The sequence below is a fragment of the Ipomoea nil genome, unplaced genomic scaffold, assembly GCF_001879475.1.
Source record: "Ipomoea nil cultivar Tokyo-kokei standard unplaced genomic scaffold, Asagao_1.1 scaffold0987, whole genome shotgun sequence".
Taxonomy (NCBI): Eukaryota; Viridiplantae; Streptophyta; class Magnoliopsida; order Solanales; family Convolvulaceae; genus Ipomoea; species Ipomoea nil.
The window spans coordinates 852,840-870,857 of record NW_017617415.1 but is presented as its reverse complement, the minus strand read 5'-3'; the positions used below and the strand labels follow the sequence as shown (position 1 = coordinate 870,857).

Below are 18,018 nucleotides of genomic sequence, written 5' to 3'. Positions count from 1 at the left end.
GAGATCATCTTAAGTGAAATACTAAAAGCTTCTTCATTTAGCACTTTATTAAGAGAGTTATTAAATATAAGGGCCTAAGGGGAAGCAAAATGCTGAGCAGCAATATTAAACGGTAATAATAAAATTCAACATTCACTTTTCTAAATTCATAACATTCACGGTAATGGTTGACATCAACTCACTATGTATGCACAAAAACTGGAGTACCCATATACTCTTCCACCCTTCTCCATTTTTATCTTTGTTTTCCTTTTCAGAAGGAAAACTGGAACATTGAAAAAATTAAAGAGAGCAAATAGAGATGATGGGTTAGGTATGCCATGGTTTAGGAAGTCTACCTGCAATCGAATGTGAGGCCAGTCTCATTTCCTTCCAAGGCTCCCTCCCCTGCCATATAATCTCGGCTGTGGACTGCATCAAATGCAACCGTTAATAAGGACTAATAAGCCACAAACTGTTCTCGGGCAGCAGAAAAAACTAAACAAATGTTCTAAAACCTTTGCACGCGAGATTAGACTTGCAAAACATTGTCATAAAATAATATTTTAGAATTTTTACTAAAATATATTATTTTCACGGTCAAAAAATTCTAATTTTATTTTCGACATTTAACACTGCAAAATATGAATAGGCAACACAATTAATAATCAAATTGGTATTTAGAATCCAACTATTAGTATTCCACTAACTGAACAGCTGCTATAAATCTAAGCTATCACTACTTTAAAGCTATTTAGTGAGAAATGAAGAAACTTACAGGTTCTGTTTGTATAGGATCCAAGCGAAGGACTACTGAGAACCACAGAGGTCAGTCTAACATTCATCTCTTTCTTAAAGCATTATAAGTGGTGTAATAGAAGTACGAAAGCTATGCGGAGTACATTCATCCCTATCTCATCAAATCATCCCAATCCTCTCTCTCTCTCTGTTACCCGCCTCAGTTGCGATCTGACCATTTCCCATACTTTTCATGCTGATCTTACTATTTCCGCATTGGAATAACCCGAACCCGTGGATGTTTCGTCATTCAGTGATCTCAGTCTCACCCTGGACCTCCCCTCTAACCGAACCAGTGGATTCATACTTCATAGTGAAATCTCAGAATATTTTAGGATCTATGAACTTGAGATGTGAAAAAATACATAGATCCACAACCTTGAGCTTTCCAAAAAAACATATCCAAGTAGGAGAAGTAGAAGCATCTTCTTCGTTTTGAAAAGTGTAGAGAGAGACAGAAATGGTGAAATGAGAAGCTTCCCGAGAGACATATCTATTGACTATCATTTTCTTTATTACTCCGTATTATTATTATTATTATTATTATTATTATTATTATTATTATTATTATTATTATTATTATTATTATTATTATTATTATTATTATTATTATTATTATTGGCGTGGGGATTATTGTTAACATTTTTTTTATTTAATGTATTATTTACTTTATAAAAACTATAATTACCATTTTTTACATTGTATAAATAATATTAGTCAATTATAATATTACAAAACGAATGGATAGAATTTTAATAATATTTCTTTTGTTCATCTATTTATATTTCTGGTGGTAATATTTTTTGGTCTTTGGGTCAATAAATTACATTAAATAAATCACAGTAATACTTTATTTAAAAAACATTCGAACCAATCTTTTTTATACATTTATTTTTCTATTTAGTTATAGTTAGTAAGTTAGTATTATTATTAGAACATAACAATATTTATAGAATGTTATTTTCTTTTATATTTTATAGTATTTAATTATTTAATTATTATTACGGTATAAAATAAAAATTATAATTTCCATTTGTAGTCAATTTCCTTTGCACTTATCTGTAGATAACATTTTTTTTTTTTGAAAGTCTGTAGATAACATTAAATATATATATATATATATATATATATATATATATATATATTATATTATATATATATATTAATATTATATATATTTATTTATTTATTTATTTATTTATTTATTGTTTATTTTCTCAGAGAATGAAATTGTGTCAAGTTCTAAGATAAGTAAAGCTTCAACCAGTGGAGGTCTATGTGATATTACAACACGAAATCATATCTACGGTGTATTTCAAGCATCACTCTCTACCCCGTTGCGTATAGTTTCTCACGGTTAGACTTAAAGTCTTTTTTTTTTTTTTTGTATGTTATTTTTTGTAATGTGAATTATTAATTTTTTAATGTCATCATTTGTAGAACGCACATTAATTAGTTCATCAATCCACGACATACATCATGCGTCAGACAATGGATCATCTACACGTACGAATATTCAAAATCAAAATTTGATATATATAAAAAAAAACAATGAAAGTATATATTCTGTTCAAATTTACTTATTATTATTATTATAACATCTAATAAGATGTTAATTCTATTAGGATGTGGGAATGGTACAATAAATGATGTGCAAATGCATTTGGAGTCAAATTGTGATTCAGCTCTCCCGACTCAAAACAACTATCCCAACCTAAGTGTAGAAATGGATGAAGTGCTTGGTCATCAAACAAACACATCAAACATACAAGATGGTTAGTTTATAAGAATTTGATTGTATAAAGTAAATATTGTCTCACAAATTCTTAATATTCTATACTACAATTTCAGTTGAATCTGTAGACCTTGGTGACCCGGACGACATATGTGAGCATTGTGGTGGTTTTTTTTGGTACGAGGAAAGACTCTACAAGTCAAAAACAAAAAAACACAGTTAAATACTCAGGATGTTGTGTGAACGGGAAAATCAAACTGCCTAGAAACACACTACCTCCAAAGAAGTTATATGATCTTTTTTTTACATTGAGTGAAAAGCAGAAATATTTTCTTCAAAATATAAGATCGTATAATAATATGTTCTGTTTTACATCAATGGGTGCTAAGATAGACAGGACAATAAACAATGGGTCATCCCCTCCAATTTTCAGAATCCATGGTCAGAACTTCCATCGTATTGGTAGCCTGATTCCACCAAATGGGACCTATCCGAAGTTTGCACAATTGTATATTCATGATACTGATAATGAAATTAAGAATCGTATTGCTTCTGTCAGGTATAGTACATGATGCCACAATTTGTTAATTTCATCAATTCATTTAACAATTACTTTAAATAAATATAACGAGTCATTTTCTTTATTCCTCTATAAAGGGAGAACATAGCTACACAAGATTTGCATGTTGAGGTGGTGGAGGACATTAAGGAGGTTTTAGACGGGAATAATGTGTTGGTTAAATCATTCAGTATGGCCAAGGCAGAAATTGAGAGAAATCCACGTGTAGAGATAAAAATGAGATTAATTGGTAAGAGAACTAAAGATGCAAGAACTTATAACCTACCAACGACATCAGAGGTTGCTGCACTTATTGTTGGTGATTTAGATCCATCCATAGGCCACAGAGATATTTTGGTTGAGAGCAATTCCGGGGTGCTTAAGCGAATTACTGAATTAAATCCATCATACCTACCATTGCAATATCCTATTCTATTTCCTTATGGGGAAGATGGATATAGAGAGGATATACAGTTTGCAACCAATGGTTCTAACAACAACAATGCAAGGCAACGTATATCTCAACGGGAGTATTTTGCTTATCGATTACATGAAAGGTTAGAAGAGATTTCTACCATATTGTATGCTCGGAGGTTATTTCAACAATTTATAGTGGATGCATACACAATGGTTGAATCTGCCAGGCTTATATACATAAGGACACACCAAAAATCGCTGAGGTGCGAAGCTTTGAAAGGACTGACAGATGCATTGACGCGAGGTGAAGTACAAGCTAGCACCCAAGGAAAGCGAATACTTTTACCATCAAGTTTTACGGGCGGAGCAAGGTACATGATCCAGAATTACCAGGATGCAATGGCCATTTGTAGACACATTGGTTACCCCAACCTATTCATAACGTTCACGTGTAATCCAAAATGGCCCGAAATACAGCGGTACATTACCAAGCGAAATCTCAATGCAGAAGATCGTCCGGATATTTTATGCCGTATATTCAAGATGAAATTGGATTGTCTAATAAAGGAAGTAAAGAATGGTGAGCTTTTTGGTCCTGTGAAATCAGGTATATATTGAATTCCATTAAACGCTATGTTTTTTTTTTTTATTTTACTTTTGTCTACGTATATCATGTTAAACTAATGGAAGATTATTATGTAAATGTAGTTATTTACACCATTGAATTCCAAAAACGTGGACTACCGCATGCACATATTCTAATATTCCTCAAGAACAAAGTTGACATGACGAGTCCGACGTACATGGATTCAATCATAAAGGCTGAGGTACCAGACAAGACAATGCAAATGAAATACTACAATGCAGTCGAGGAATTCATGGTTCATGGACCATGTGGAATCGCCAGAAGGAATTCTCCGTGCATGGTTAATGGAAAGTGTTCAAAGCACTTCCCCAAACGATTTGTAGCAGAGTCTAAGTTTGACCAGGATGGGTATCCAGTTTATATGCGTCGGGACAATGGTAGAACAGTCAAGAAGAATGGTATAGAACTAGACAGCCGATATGTTGTCCCGCATAATAGATATTTGCTTTTGAGGTACAAGGCTCATATCAACGTAGAATGGTGCAACCAGTCGAGATCAATCAAGTACCTCTTCAAGTATGTCAACAAGGGTAATGACCGTGTCACAGCAGAATTCTACAATAGTACCATCGATGAAAACGGTGAGGAGGTGGTGGATGAGATTAATATGTACTATGATTGTAGGTACGTTTCAGCATGCGAGGCAGCCTGGCGACTATTCAGTTTTGAGGTCCAATATCGGACACCGGCTGTTGAAAGATTAAGCTTCCACCTTCCAGATTGTCAGTCCATTGTATTCGCTGATGATGAAAATATTGATAATGTTTTAGGTCGTGAAACAGTGGGACAAAGTATGTTCAAAGGATGGTTCGAAGCCAATAAGAAATATGAAGATGCACGCTCATTAACATACATTGAAATGCCCAATAAATTTGTTTGGAAGAGAGATATTCGAGAGTGGCATCCAAGAAAGAAGGGGTTTTCAATTGGTCGCATCTTCTTCGTACCTCCTGGTAGTGGTGAAATATACTATCTTAGATGTCTTTTGAATATTGTTCGTGGACCAACCAGTTTTAAAGACATTATGACATTTAATGGGGTAGAATACATGACATTCAGGGATGCATGTTACGCACGTGGATTATTAGATGACGACAAAGAGTATATTGATGCAATTGAGGAAGCAAGTTATTGGTCATCTGGACATGCGATGAGAAAGTTGTTTGTTATACTATTGCTTTCAAACTCATTATCCAGACCTGAACATGTATGGGATGAGGTGTGGCATCATTTAGTCGAAGATGCTGAATTCATGCATAGAAAACAACTAAATAAACCAGGTTTTAGAATCGTGCATAAAACATATATTTAATTACATAATATATTTAATTACATATTACATACACATATATATATATATATATATATATATATATATATATATATATATATATATATATATATATATATATATATAAAATATAATAACTAATAACTAATAACTAACAATACTATTACTTTTTTTTTTTTACTTTACAGATTTGATACTAAAAGAGTGTGAGAAAAAAAACTTCGGTTTAATTGAGCTAGAAAAATTGTTGATAATACACAATAAGTCTCTTAAAAACTTTCCTCCGATGCCAACACCTAACATGGATGATTCAAGATTGGTTGATAACATTTTGTTATTTGAGGAGTTGAACTATGATCGCGAAGCACTCCAAGCAGAGAGCGAAGAATTGGCATCAAGATTGACTGATGAGCAGAAAGAGATCTACAACACAATCATCCAAAATTTGTCTAATGGCAGTGGTGGACTATTCTTCGTTTATGGTTACGGTGGTACTGGGAAAACTTATCTATGGAAGGCGTTGTCATCAACATTGCGAGCTAGCGGTGATATTGTTATCAATGTGGCATCCAGTGGTATTGCGTCGTTGTTACTTCCTAGTGGTCGAACCGCTCATTCAAGGTTTTCCATCCCTATTGCAATAAACGAAGACTCCACATGTAATATTAAACAAGGTAGCCATCTAGCCGAATTGATCGTCCGGAGTAAATTGATTATATGGGACGAAGCTCCTATGATGCACAAACACTGCTTTGAAGCGTTGGATAGGACAATGAGAGATTTGCTTCAATTTCAAAATCCCAACAGTGCTGACCAAACATTTGGTGGAAAGACGGTGGTGTTTGGTGGCGATTTCCGGCAAATATTACCAGTTGTACCAAAAGGATCTAGACAGGATATTATTTCTGCAACAATCAACTCATCGTATCTATGGAACAATTGTAAGGTTTTGAGATTGACAAAAAACCTTCGATTAAATCGAAGCATGCCGGGGATTGACATGAAAAAACTAGAGGACTTTGCAGATTGGATTGCGAGTATAGGTGATGGAACTATGGGTGGTCAAAATGATGGTCATGCAGAGGTAGAGATACCAAACGAACTGTTATTACCATCTAATGGAGACCCAATTACCAACATAGTTGCAAGTACGTTCCCTATGTTCATGTCTGGGAATTCAGATTCCAGTCTTCTTGAAGGTCGAGCTATATTAGCCCCAACCCTTGACGTCGTTAACTCCATTAATGAATACATGAGTGATCTGCATACTGGGGATAGTAGGACTTACTACAGTTGTGATAGTGTGTGCAAATCAGACTCAAATGGCACCTTACTTGATGATGTGCACACTCCCGAGTTTCTAAATGGTATAAGGGCATCCGGCATTCCAAACCATTGTTTGAATTTAAAGGTCGGGTCACCTGTTATGTTGTTGAGGAATATAGATCATTCACTTGGATTATGCAATGGAACTAGGTTGGTTATTACGAAGTTAGCAGATCATGTGATTGAAGGAAAAATTATGTCTGGAAACAACGCAGGAACCAAAGTGTTGGTCCCCCGAATGACTATGACACCATCAGATCCGAGATTACCTTTTAAATTCCAAAGAAGACAGTTTCCTTTAATGTTGTCCTATGCAATGACAATTAACAAGAGTCAAGGACAAACACTATCACACGTTGGCTTACTTTTAAAGAAACCAGTTTTTGTTCATGGTCAATTGTACGTTGCTGCTTCTAGAGTGAGCAATCCAGACGGATTGAAAATTTTAATTTGTAGTGACTCGAACAGTGTTAGTACGTCAACTACTAACGTTGTTTACCATGAAGTGTTTAATAATGTGTAATATTGTGTTCTTTACATATTATTATATATAGAATGATGACAATTAGTTTTTGTTAAACATCAAATTGTTATTCATATTTTTTGGTTAGACAAATACCTTTAACATAATTGGCGTCCAATAAATAAATTCATTTTAGTCAATTGAAATACTACAAACAAATCGACAAAACTTAACCGTGCATCGCACGGGACAATACTAGTGAATATATACAAAGATATTTTAAATATTAGCTCAAAAAATATTAATATTATCTAAACTAAATTTTTGGTGAACTTAATAGGTTATTGGTTCTGATATGCTTTTAGTCATGTTATATACAAATATGAATTCAGATCGGATATCAAATGCAAAACTTTTACATATATTAGACTTAAAAGTAAAAATTATATTTATTCAATTTAAACCAAACATATCTTTAAGTATAAAGTTTTAAAATCACGCAAAATTAAATTTGTGTTAATTTTATAACGTTAGTCCAAAAAACAAGTATATTTGAAAAAAATGAGTGTTAGTAAACAAGTTCTCAAAACATAAAACAGATAATAAAAAATCAAATGAAAATGAAAAATTAGAAAACGATAACAGTTTTACGAAGTACGAGTAACAATTTTCATCTCTCTTCACTATATTCATTTTTAAGTTAATTTCCAAATTATTATTATTATTACCACCACCGATGTTGTCGTCGTCACCACCACTACCACACCACCACTACTACCAACATCAACTCCACCAGGGTGTGAGCAGGTTGATTCACCAAACGAGAAAAATATAACGGAAAATGCATGACTAAAAAGGAACTACAAACAATTTTGTAAGCATAAACAATATAATCAACATACAAGCGGTATGACTTCCCCGAGCAAAGGGCATGGACTAAATGAAGACAATCATACTCAACCTAGACAACTCCTACACCTATAGACTTTAATTACCCACGATAGGGCATCCTTAGACTTACAAGCCGTTGCTTCTGCTATGAGAGGATCTTGAACACACTCCATATGGACTAAGTTTGTTGGTAGTATATATATATATATATATATATATATATATACATGAATATCAAAGAACAAAAATATATTACTCAACAAACGTCATAGGTACACAAGATGAAAGAAAAACAGGAATGCAATCAAAATACTATTCTCTCATCTCCCCTACAATAATACTTAAAGCGGGCCCTCATAAATGAGCCAACATGTTCACATTGATTTGCACAAATTGAAACTTATTAAATTCACATTGTAATGTAGATCATGATTTACAATATAATTTGTTCATTATGTGAACAAGCAAATTATATTATATTATATTATTTATTTATTTATTTATTAATTATTATTATTATTAGTAAGTATTTGGAGGTTTAAGTTAGTTGAAGCATATATTATGATATATCTCTTTTACTTATTTTTAGGACATGAGCTGTGACAAATATTTTAAGAGATTCAAACTTAATATTATATATTTATATTTATTACAACGTATTTACTAAATATAATTATTAGATAATAATTAATAAATATTATTAAAAAATATATATTATATCATTTCAAGCTTTTTACCCGTTATTACTGAAAACAGTAAATAGTTAATTTCACTAAACATTTCATTCTAATCCGCTAACCGAAAAATGCTAAATTGCCAATATCACAGAACATCGTGGATACCTTATCATCCCGATTTACCACTTTAAAGTACGGTGGCAGCTGTAGTACAACTGTAAAGTCAGTAGTGAATATGGTTAGCTGTCGTCATAACCTCGACAGTTTTGAGTAGAAACGTATGTACGAGTGGTGGTGGGTCTGTTGAACAATTTTCTCCACCGACGCGATTATAGTCTCCGGCTATCGATCACAATCATCTCTGTCGCCAGAACGGAGGCTGTTAGCGGCGGTGCAAGGTGAATCTGCTCTTTCCAATATTCACCTCCAAACAGATGGCTTCTAGCAGGTTTATGGCGTACTCGCCTTCACCCTCCGCCCCTCACTCTCCTCACATCGGCGCTCTCCGCTCCGCTTCCTCTGCCCTCGTCGAGCAAGAGAAGTATGCTCCCTCTTTCTCAACCCTACATATATCTATTGTATCCACAAACACACGTAGTTGCAGATCTTGCACGACTTAATCGTTGAATTTGGATCGTTTTCATTTCTTCCGTGTAATTCAGATTTTCAATGCGTTGGATCTCAGCTTTGTTGGTTGGTTTGAGTGGTTTTGATTTGGAATTCTTTACTGTATTACAAGATCTAGTTTGCTTAGTTCTAGTGTCGTCTTATGCATTGATATGTGGCTAATGTTTCCTTACTTCAATTACTTGATGCTGTGGTTTTGTTCCAATTAACATAATTTCATGGACTTCTCTTCCTACATGTTCATACAGCTCCTCTTTGCTGAAGAAGGGAGAAAATGTCTATCTCTATTCTAAACTACTATACAACGGTGTTGAATTCATTCAGTAGGATATCAATTTTGCCTCAATTACTGCTCTTAGGTTTTAAAGTTAGTGGCTGCGCAATAGTTCTTGGTTAACCAATTTTTTTTCCTTTATCATTAAACAGGGAAAGGACTTTTGTCTTGCATGCAACTAAGAAATTGTTTAAAAGTAAAATTAATTATAAATCTTTTCTTATTTGTGCTTCTTAATTTTTAATTTGTCTTTGAATTCTTACTCTTGCAAATTTGCATCAAAATTCTGTTCCAGATCATTGGCTTTTGTCTTACTAATTGAATCTCAAGTGTGAGATCGTATGATCTGTGCTGATCAACAACTGAGTACAGCCGAAAGCAATAGAATATGTATATGTTGCTTGTTCTTCCTAAAAAGATAGATCTAAGATAAGTATGTGAAATTGTGCATGTCTTGTGAGTTTGAGAACAGATAAGTCAGATAATCCTCCCTGGACTGTAAGTCTGTAACCGAAAAAAATTATTTCAAACATCTGGGGGTGTTTGTTTCACGTGATAATAGTCATAAACTACTCCTTATAAATATGCACTGCTTATGCATGTAATGACTGGCACTGACTTGCCTCAATGCTTGTTGACAGGTATCTTGCGGAGTTGCTTGCTGAACGTAGCAAACTCAGTCCTTTTATGCCTGTGCTTCCTAATTGCTTTCGGTTGCTAAACCAGGGTGAGTTGGAGAACTTTGAATAATATTTCACATCTCTTAGCAGCTTGTTGAAATAGGAACTCCCCCACTGTAGTCTGTATTCTTTTCCAAGCCATCAAAAGTAAAAAATCCTTAGGCAGTCAAATAAAAGCAAAGATAAGGTGGGTGTTCTCCACTGCCGCCTTAGACATCAGATTCCTTAAAGATGTTAAACTATATATTTCAAGCCTATGCTAGTTGTGAACTAAACCAAGAAGGTTTTTAGCTTATGACACCTTTCTCTTAATGGACATTTAGCTTTTGGTTTAAGTCATCTAACTTGGACCCTTGAGTTGTGCTTGTACTTCATTTCTTTGCCACGTATAGTCCAGCTGACTATGTTGTTTTGGATGCTATTATGCCGCTAATTGCACTTGGCAATGTTGGCCATAGCAGAACTACAATTGATGCTAATTTCTTGTGGTGAGGAGAATAGAAGTGCAAATATCCTTTTGGCGGAGCTTTCCTATTCCCATTCTTCAGGTTCAGTGAGGAATTTTTCAGTCTAAGTTGCCACTAACCTATAGCAGAGGAACGTTAACTCCATATTTTTACGAGGTGTTTTGTGATGGATAGATGATTAGGCAGGATTTTATAACCAAGCTCCAAATAGGATTTGACACTTTAGTTTCCTTTGGTTCCTTCTGGATTTATATCAATGAAGATAACCAGGGAAGGGGTAAATTTAGCAGCAAACAGATAGTGAGACTTTTGTAGATAGTGAATTACCCGTACATTGACTGGTTGAGCTTTATAGATTATGGCATGCAGAATCAAGTCTCAGTTATTACCTGCACCATATAAATATATGATGTGGAGTCAATTTTTTTTCACACTAATATGTATAAATGTGTGTACATGTAGTTATTATACATATAATATGTGTAAATATATAGCTCTGCTACCCTCATCCTCCCCACACACAAATTTTATTAAAACTAAATTATTACTAATACAATATAATATAATAATAGCTCTGCCACCCTCATCCTCCCCAAGTAATTACAATTAATTTGACAAATAAAAATTCAAATGCATAAAGCCTTAAATATAGGTGTATTATCGTATTTAATTTAGGAATATTAGATATTTAACATTTTACATTAAACTAGTATTTTTTATGCGCGATGCGCAAAACATAGGTGCCCAAAATTAAAATTTATATTAAAATTTTAAATTTATTTAAATTTTAGATGTTTAAATAATAATAATAATAATAATAATAATAATAATAATAATAATAATAATAATAATGTTATAAATTTAATTTTTATATTTAATTTTAGGAAATAACTAACATATAACTCCAATATATAATTTGTATATTATTATTATTATTATTATTATTATTGAAGAAGAAGAAGATAAGAGAATATACGGTAGATGCATGTGCATAGTAACAATAGTGGAAAAGATAACGGAAGTTATAACGGTAGGGGTATATTTGTCCAAAATATTGTATGGTACAACTTTTATAGCATAATGTATCAAAAAACTTAATGGAAAAATTGGACATAAATAAAGGGTATAACATTCATTCACACTTATTATGTTTTTAGATTAGAATTGAAATGATTTAGTATAATTTAATAGTTGTATTAGTGTATTCAATTTAGTAATATTGTGTTTTTGTAAGGAATTAAATTGTTGATGGACCTCACCAATTACAATTACTCTCTCTTTCCCATTTTATGAGTCCTATTTAACATATGTTGGTCAATCAACTTTTTTTCATCACTTATATTCTTAAATAATTTTTTATCACTTTTAAATTTAGCTAGTTGTGTTTAAAAAAACTGTTAATGTAATTTTTAAATATATATATTGTATATACTAATATTAAATTAAATTAAATATTATAATTAAATTGTAAACAAATTGTCATCTCTCGTTATACGTGTAAGACATGTAAAGTGGGACGAATGGAGTACAACGATAGGTGTGATATTTTATGATAGTCTGTATAATTGTTTTTTGGTTGTCTATCTAGAGGTTTTCTTTTTATTATTGTACCAACAACTATGTAATTACTAATTATATATAATTGTATACTGTTTTTCAATGATAATTATAATTATAAACTTGATTGAAATAAAAAGCTTTGGCCCCCTCTAATAAAATTTTTTATGGGTCTGCCCTTGTAAAATATATTCTCATTCCTCGGATAGTGTCCCGAGTGGAGTTTGTAGGATGAGTGACAATATTGAAAAGATCACGGATAAAAATAAATTGCAACTTTCATGGGTATAAGAATTAGAAACAGGTGTAAGCAAAAACCAATAATACTAACATATTTCACTCATTTTGTCAATTAAGTATTACAAGAATTTTCTCCAGCTTAATTCGTGCTGATTAATTTAAAGGAATAAGTTTCAGTTGATCATTTAAAAGTTTTAGAGCTATCATGCAGAATAGAATATAATAAGATGGAAGTATTTTGTCATTCTAGCTAAGTATGTCTAAATTTATTGTCTGTTCAGGTGTATTCTTCTGAAAGACCAAGTATGTCATGTAGATTTTTGATAACTAACGAATATACAGATAGTGTTGTCTGTCCATATTGTGGTGGATGCTAACTAATTGTTAACTAATGCTAACGGGTGCATCTTATTTCTTGAAAATTGACCTTTTTTTAAGCAGAAATACTTCGTGTAACTACACTCTTGGGGAATGCATCTGTTTTAGATCAAAGTGGGCTTGAACATGGTAGCCCCTTGGCTTCAGGAGGACTGTTTTCAAATGGAGGTGCTAACAAGGACAGATGGTCATCACCATTTCAATCCGAAGTATGGATACTAACCATTAACATAACTTCTTTAATCTAATTTCTACTTTACAGAAGCTTTTCTGACATAGTTTTCCTACTCTAAATGCTGACTTGATTACTTATTTGGGTGCTTAACTTAAAAGTTCCGCTTCTGTCATGACACTTAGTTTTGAAGCTAACAACTTCGGGGCTGCTTTCTGGATATAGCTGAGCATGTGAATTTAGAACTTTTCTTGAACTCACTAGGTCTCTTTTTATGAATTAACCTGACTTCTAGCTTCATCTTACGTTGTTATAGGCTAGAGTATTAGACAGTAGGGGAGTTTCTCTCTCCTCCATTTCAAGTCTAATAATTTAGATACTAGACCAAAGAGGTTTTATCTCCTTTTTTTCTAAAAGGACCATGATGCCTTCGCCCTTGCGAAATTTGTGACCTATATTCATGCTGATGTGTTAACTATTAAGAATGATTTCAATGTGAACAGAATGTTAAATTTTGCAAGTTGGTTCAGTGTAGATGGGCACTTTCAAGGTCAGGTGGGCATCAACATGTTATTGAGTATTCTTCTTGTTAGGATGCATATCTAATTATCCATTTTTTACTGTATGTTATTGGATGCTGGCTTGTCATTAAACTTGTATTTTTTGGATTGTGGAGTACCTTCATAATATGGTATCCAGAAACTTTTCAGCTTTGTTCAAATCAGTAGCGGTTGAGCACAGATCCTCTACAGAAATGCCTTTTATCAAAAAGGGTTTGTCGTATATGTTCTCATTTATCCCCCTAACAATATTACAATTTATTATGTGCAGATGTCAGGTTTGGTGCAGTCTTCTTCTGCACAAAGCTGGCTTGGTAGTCAAAGTAGCTCATCGGGACTTATAGTTAAGCAGACCATCAGAATTGATATACCTGTGGAGCAATATCCCAATGTACATCTGTTCATTTATATGCCTCCTTTTATGTATGCTTACAGTGTATAATACTGGCAATTATTTTGACACTCTATTTCAGTACAATTTTGTTGGACGTCTCCTTGGTCCCAGAGGAAACTCCCTTAAGCGAGTGGAAGTAAGTACTGACTGCCGCGTTTTGATAAGAGGGCGTGGAAGCATCAAGGACCCTACAAAGGTAGTATAGAAATTCGCCTTTAAGCATAAAATCTCTAATGGAAAATGTTTTCTCCAGTATTCCAAAATTTTCCAAGTTTTCCTTTTTCCGTTGGAAAAGTAGAAAACATGTTCAAATTCAACTAGTTTACAATTTATAAAATATGGAATTATTTAAAACCCAATTGTTTTCTTTGTATAAAATACAAATGGTATTGATAAGTAAAAATGATTTTGAGTGGTGGTGGGGTAAGTAGATTACGGTGGAGTAGGTATTTTGGGGTGGGCATAGATAGATAGTGGTAGGTAAAATAAGCTATGATGTTAATGAATGCAGTAGTAGAGGTGGGAAGGTAGGTAGGGTCATGTTGGTTGCAATTAGTTGGGAGTGAGGTACATAGGTAGGTGGTAGTAGGTAGTGGTGGGCGGGAGGAATCAGTAATTGTATTGGAGGTAGCGGCGGTTGTGGTGGTGGTGACTTGAGGGGGGCGGAGATAAGTGGCAATAGTTATGCAAATATGCACCAACAATGTTAGGAAATGCACAACAAAAAAATGCACAAATTAGGTACGCATCACCAAAAACGCACCATTAGGTATGCATAAAAGCACTACACAGTGTTCGGAAATGCACAATTAGGGGTGGGGAGTTATGGTGCATTTTTTTTTTTTGGGTGTGTTGTGCGTTTTTTGGTGTCTTTGTGCATTTCATTCTTGTGCATTTTCCTAACACTGTTGGTGCCTTTTTCAAGCGGCCACACTGACCGCACCAGAAGGCGCGGCCGCATTTGAGCAGAAGTCTCTCTCTCTCTCTCTCTCTCTCTCTCTCTCTATATATATATATATATATATATATATATATATATATATATATATATATATATATATATATATATATATATTGGATCTCCAACATCTTCCTCTCACTTGTTACAAGTTTGAAGACTGGATCTATAGGAGTTTTACATGGGTTCATATGAAGTAAACCAATACCTTAAGTCTGTAACATAGTTCCCTTGGGGTTGCTGCTGTTGCTAGAATTGTTGCCTAGGAGGCTTGACCCACTGGTTTTGGGTATAGCCTTGATCTTCACAATTATAATTTATAATGTTGTTAACCCTCACAGCCACCTGTGCTGTGCCCTTCTCTGAAACCACTGTGATTATTATTTCTGCCTCCATGATATCTGCTTTCACTGTTACCCTGTGAGAAAGGAAAAAAAAAACCAATTCTATCAATATTATCTGCTTGATAGGGAGTCCTATCTTTGAGGCCTTTCAGAAATCTTGAGAACACATTTCACGAGGATTAAATCTTTACTGTCCAATAACTGAGATCAATTCGCATCATACCTTTTGTTTAAACTAGAGATCTAACTAAATGATAGGCATGCCTCATGTTGAGCCTTCATTTTCTGCACATTGCTAGAGATAAGTATAGCTGCAAAAAAAATCTTTGCTTAATGTTTGAAATCATAAAAATAATCCATAAACACCTTATCTCTTTTGGTTAGGACAATGAATTTCCCGTGACAGATTATGTGTGCATATTCAAATTACTAGAGCTTGAGAACCACTTATGCAACAAATCCCGTAGCTAATTTACAGTCTCATAATGTTGCATCAAGAATCATGCAATTCACAATCCAGGAGAATAGTATTTTGTCATCATCCCATCAAAACTATACTGCCTTTCCTGTAGTTGGGCAAGTCTCAATAAGAATTTTCTCCTTTCTCAAGCCACTCACATTCACTTTTACTAAGAATTCCATTCTCTAAGGTTTTATTTATCAACCTTTAACAATTAACATGTTCTCAATCAATTTAGAGTGTAGAAACAACTGCCATACTTTTCTATTCAAGAGACAGGTGACACGAATCTCTATCAGAAAAGTTGGTGTGTGACATTGAAACATGAGAAAGCCAGCACGTGTTAGTGCATATGTAGTCCGATGGTGGCATGACGACTCCAGGCTTGCCTCAATGTTCTGATCCCTATATTTTACAATGGTGCTGTCATTTTTAGTTAAAATGAGAACAACTTTTTTTTTTTTTTCAATATTATATGCTGACATCCGTTTGCAATGGATATCGTTCTGTGTGTCTTTTAGCATTTGTATCAGTTATATGCTATGATACCATGTCATTATGTAGTGAAAGGAAGAAATAAGATTGATAAGAATCTTATTTTCAATTGATGTAACTAAACAGCTTCTTGTTATTTGATGTCACAGCCTGCAAATGTAATAGCAACAACATAATAATTTACTGTTGTTATTTGTAGGAAGAGGTGATGAGAGGTAAACCTGGGTATGAACACTTGAATGAACCCTTGCATGTAGTTGTGGAGGCTGAACTGCCAGTGGAGATAATTGATGCTCGGTTAATGCAAGCACGTGAGATACTTGAAGATCTACTCAAGCCTGTGGTAATTCTAACCTGTCCTGTCCTCTTTGATGAAGCAAAAAAGCAATTTCCTTTTCCTTCCTAGTATGACATGCTCTTTAAGAGATATTTATTATTGATGCAGGATGAATCTCAAGATTTTTATAAAAAGCACCAGCTACGGGAATTGGCAATGCTGAATGGTACACTGAGAGAAGAAGGTTCTCAAATGTCTGGTTCTGTTTCCCCCTTCAACAACAGCCTTGGGATGAAGAGGGCCAAGACAAGGGGGTAATCAGTTTTCTTAGTGGGCTTCCATTTGAGCTACTACTGAGCCGAATCTCGGATGCAACTAGTAGTTGCTGTCCAGGCTACACATCCAATGCCGTCGGGGCACTGGCACTGTTACATGCCGGTTTGCATGTGATATGCGGTGTGTTTATGTTTGCTTGGGGATCGATTTAGCAAGAAGAACATAGTATGACAGTGTGTTGCAGGGTTGGTTGATGTGCTCTAGATAGTTTGTTTAGGCTAGTGTCTTTCCAATGCATCTGTTAAGTATGCAACTAGTTTTGATGATGGGATTCCTATTAGTAGTAAGGTTATTATGCATTGTATATGGATTCTGAAAACAATCCACCAAACACTGGTTGTGGGTTTTGAGTGTTATGTACTGCTATGAATAGAAATGTCATTTTCTGACACATTCTTTATCCCACAACTTGATAGCTTAGCTTTTTTTTTTTTTTTTTTTTTTTTTTTTTTGCAAACAAGCTTAGCTTTCTTATATAGTAGAATAGAATGGGAAGCCTCTGGAATGCAAGCCATACACAATTGCAAGCATTACCCAAAATACACAATTGCAAGGTATACACATGCTTTCTCGTTGAGAACTGACCCGTCTTATACACATACTTGTGTTCAAGTGAGAACTGTGAACTTGTACATAAATGCGCAATCTTCTACATATATAATACGACGTGGTTCTATGCAAACCGATATCATATACTGTTTATATATATATATATATATATATATATATATATATATATATATATATATATATATATATATATATGTATGTATATTTAATACGATGTTTATATTTAAAAAAAATTAGTATATAACATCGGAATAAGGGTCAAATAGGCCACTCAACTGCACACCAAAGTACAATTAGGCCATTGAACTCAAAAAGAATGCAATTAAGCCATTGAACAACACAAAAACATGCAATTTAGCCCAAAATGACTTGTTTACCTAGAGTAGCAAGTTACCAATTTCAAAATTAATTTTTTAAAATAACTTTTAATAAATAAATAATTAAAAT

At 33.7% G+C, this 18,018-nt stretch overlaps 2 protein-coding genes across 2 annotated transcripts; both read left to right on the top strand.

Annotated features, from left to right (window-relative positions):
• The first annotated feature begins 2,889 nt into the window (after nt 1–2,889).
• LOC109180040 lies at nt 2,890–7,274 on the top strand. The gene is made up of 4 exons (XM_019329524.1): nt 2,890–3,071; nt 3,170–4,095; nt 4,197–5,414; nt 5,614–7,274. The coding sequence occupies exons 1-4, from the start codon at nt 2,890–2,892 to the stop codon at nt 7,272–7,274; spliced, it is 3,987 nt and encodes a 1,328-aa protein (XP_019185069.1).
• Nucleotides 7,275–8,980: 1,706 nt separating this feature from the next.
• Nucleotides 8,981–17,401, top strand: LOC109180067 (KH domain-containing protein At5g56140-like). Its single transcript, XM_019329567.1, has 7 exons — nt 8,981–9,323; nt 10,325–10,410; nt 13,069–13,214; nt 14,009–14,128; nt 14,211–14,327; nt 16,588–16,731; nt 16,834–17,401. The coding sequence occupies exons 1-7, from the start codon at nt 9,217–9,219 to the stop codon at nt 16,981–16,983; spliced, it is 870 nt and encodes a 289-aa protein (XP_019185112.1). The 5' UTR covers nt 8,981–9,216; the 3' UTR covers nt 16,984–17,401.
• Nucleotides 17,402–18,018: the final 617 nt, after the last annotated feature.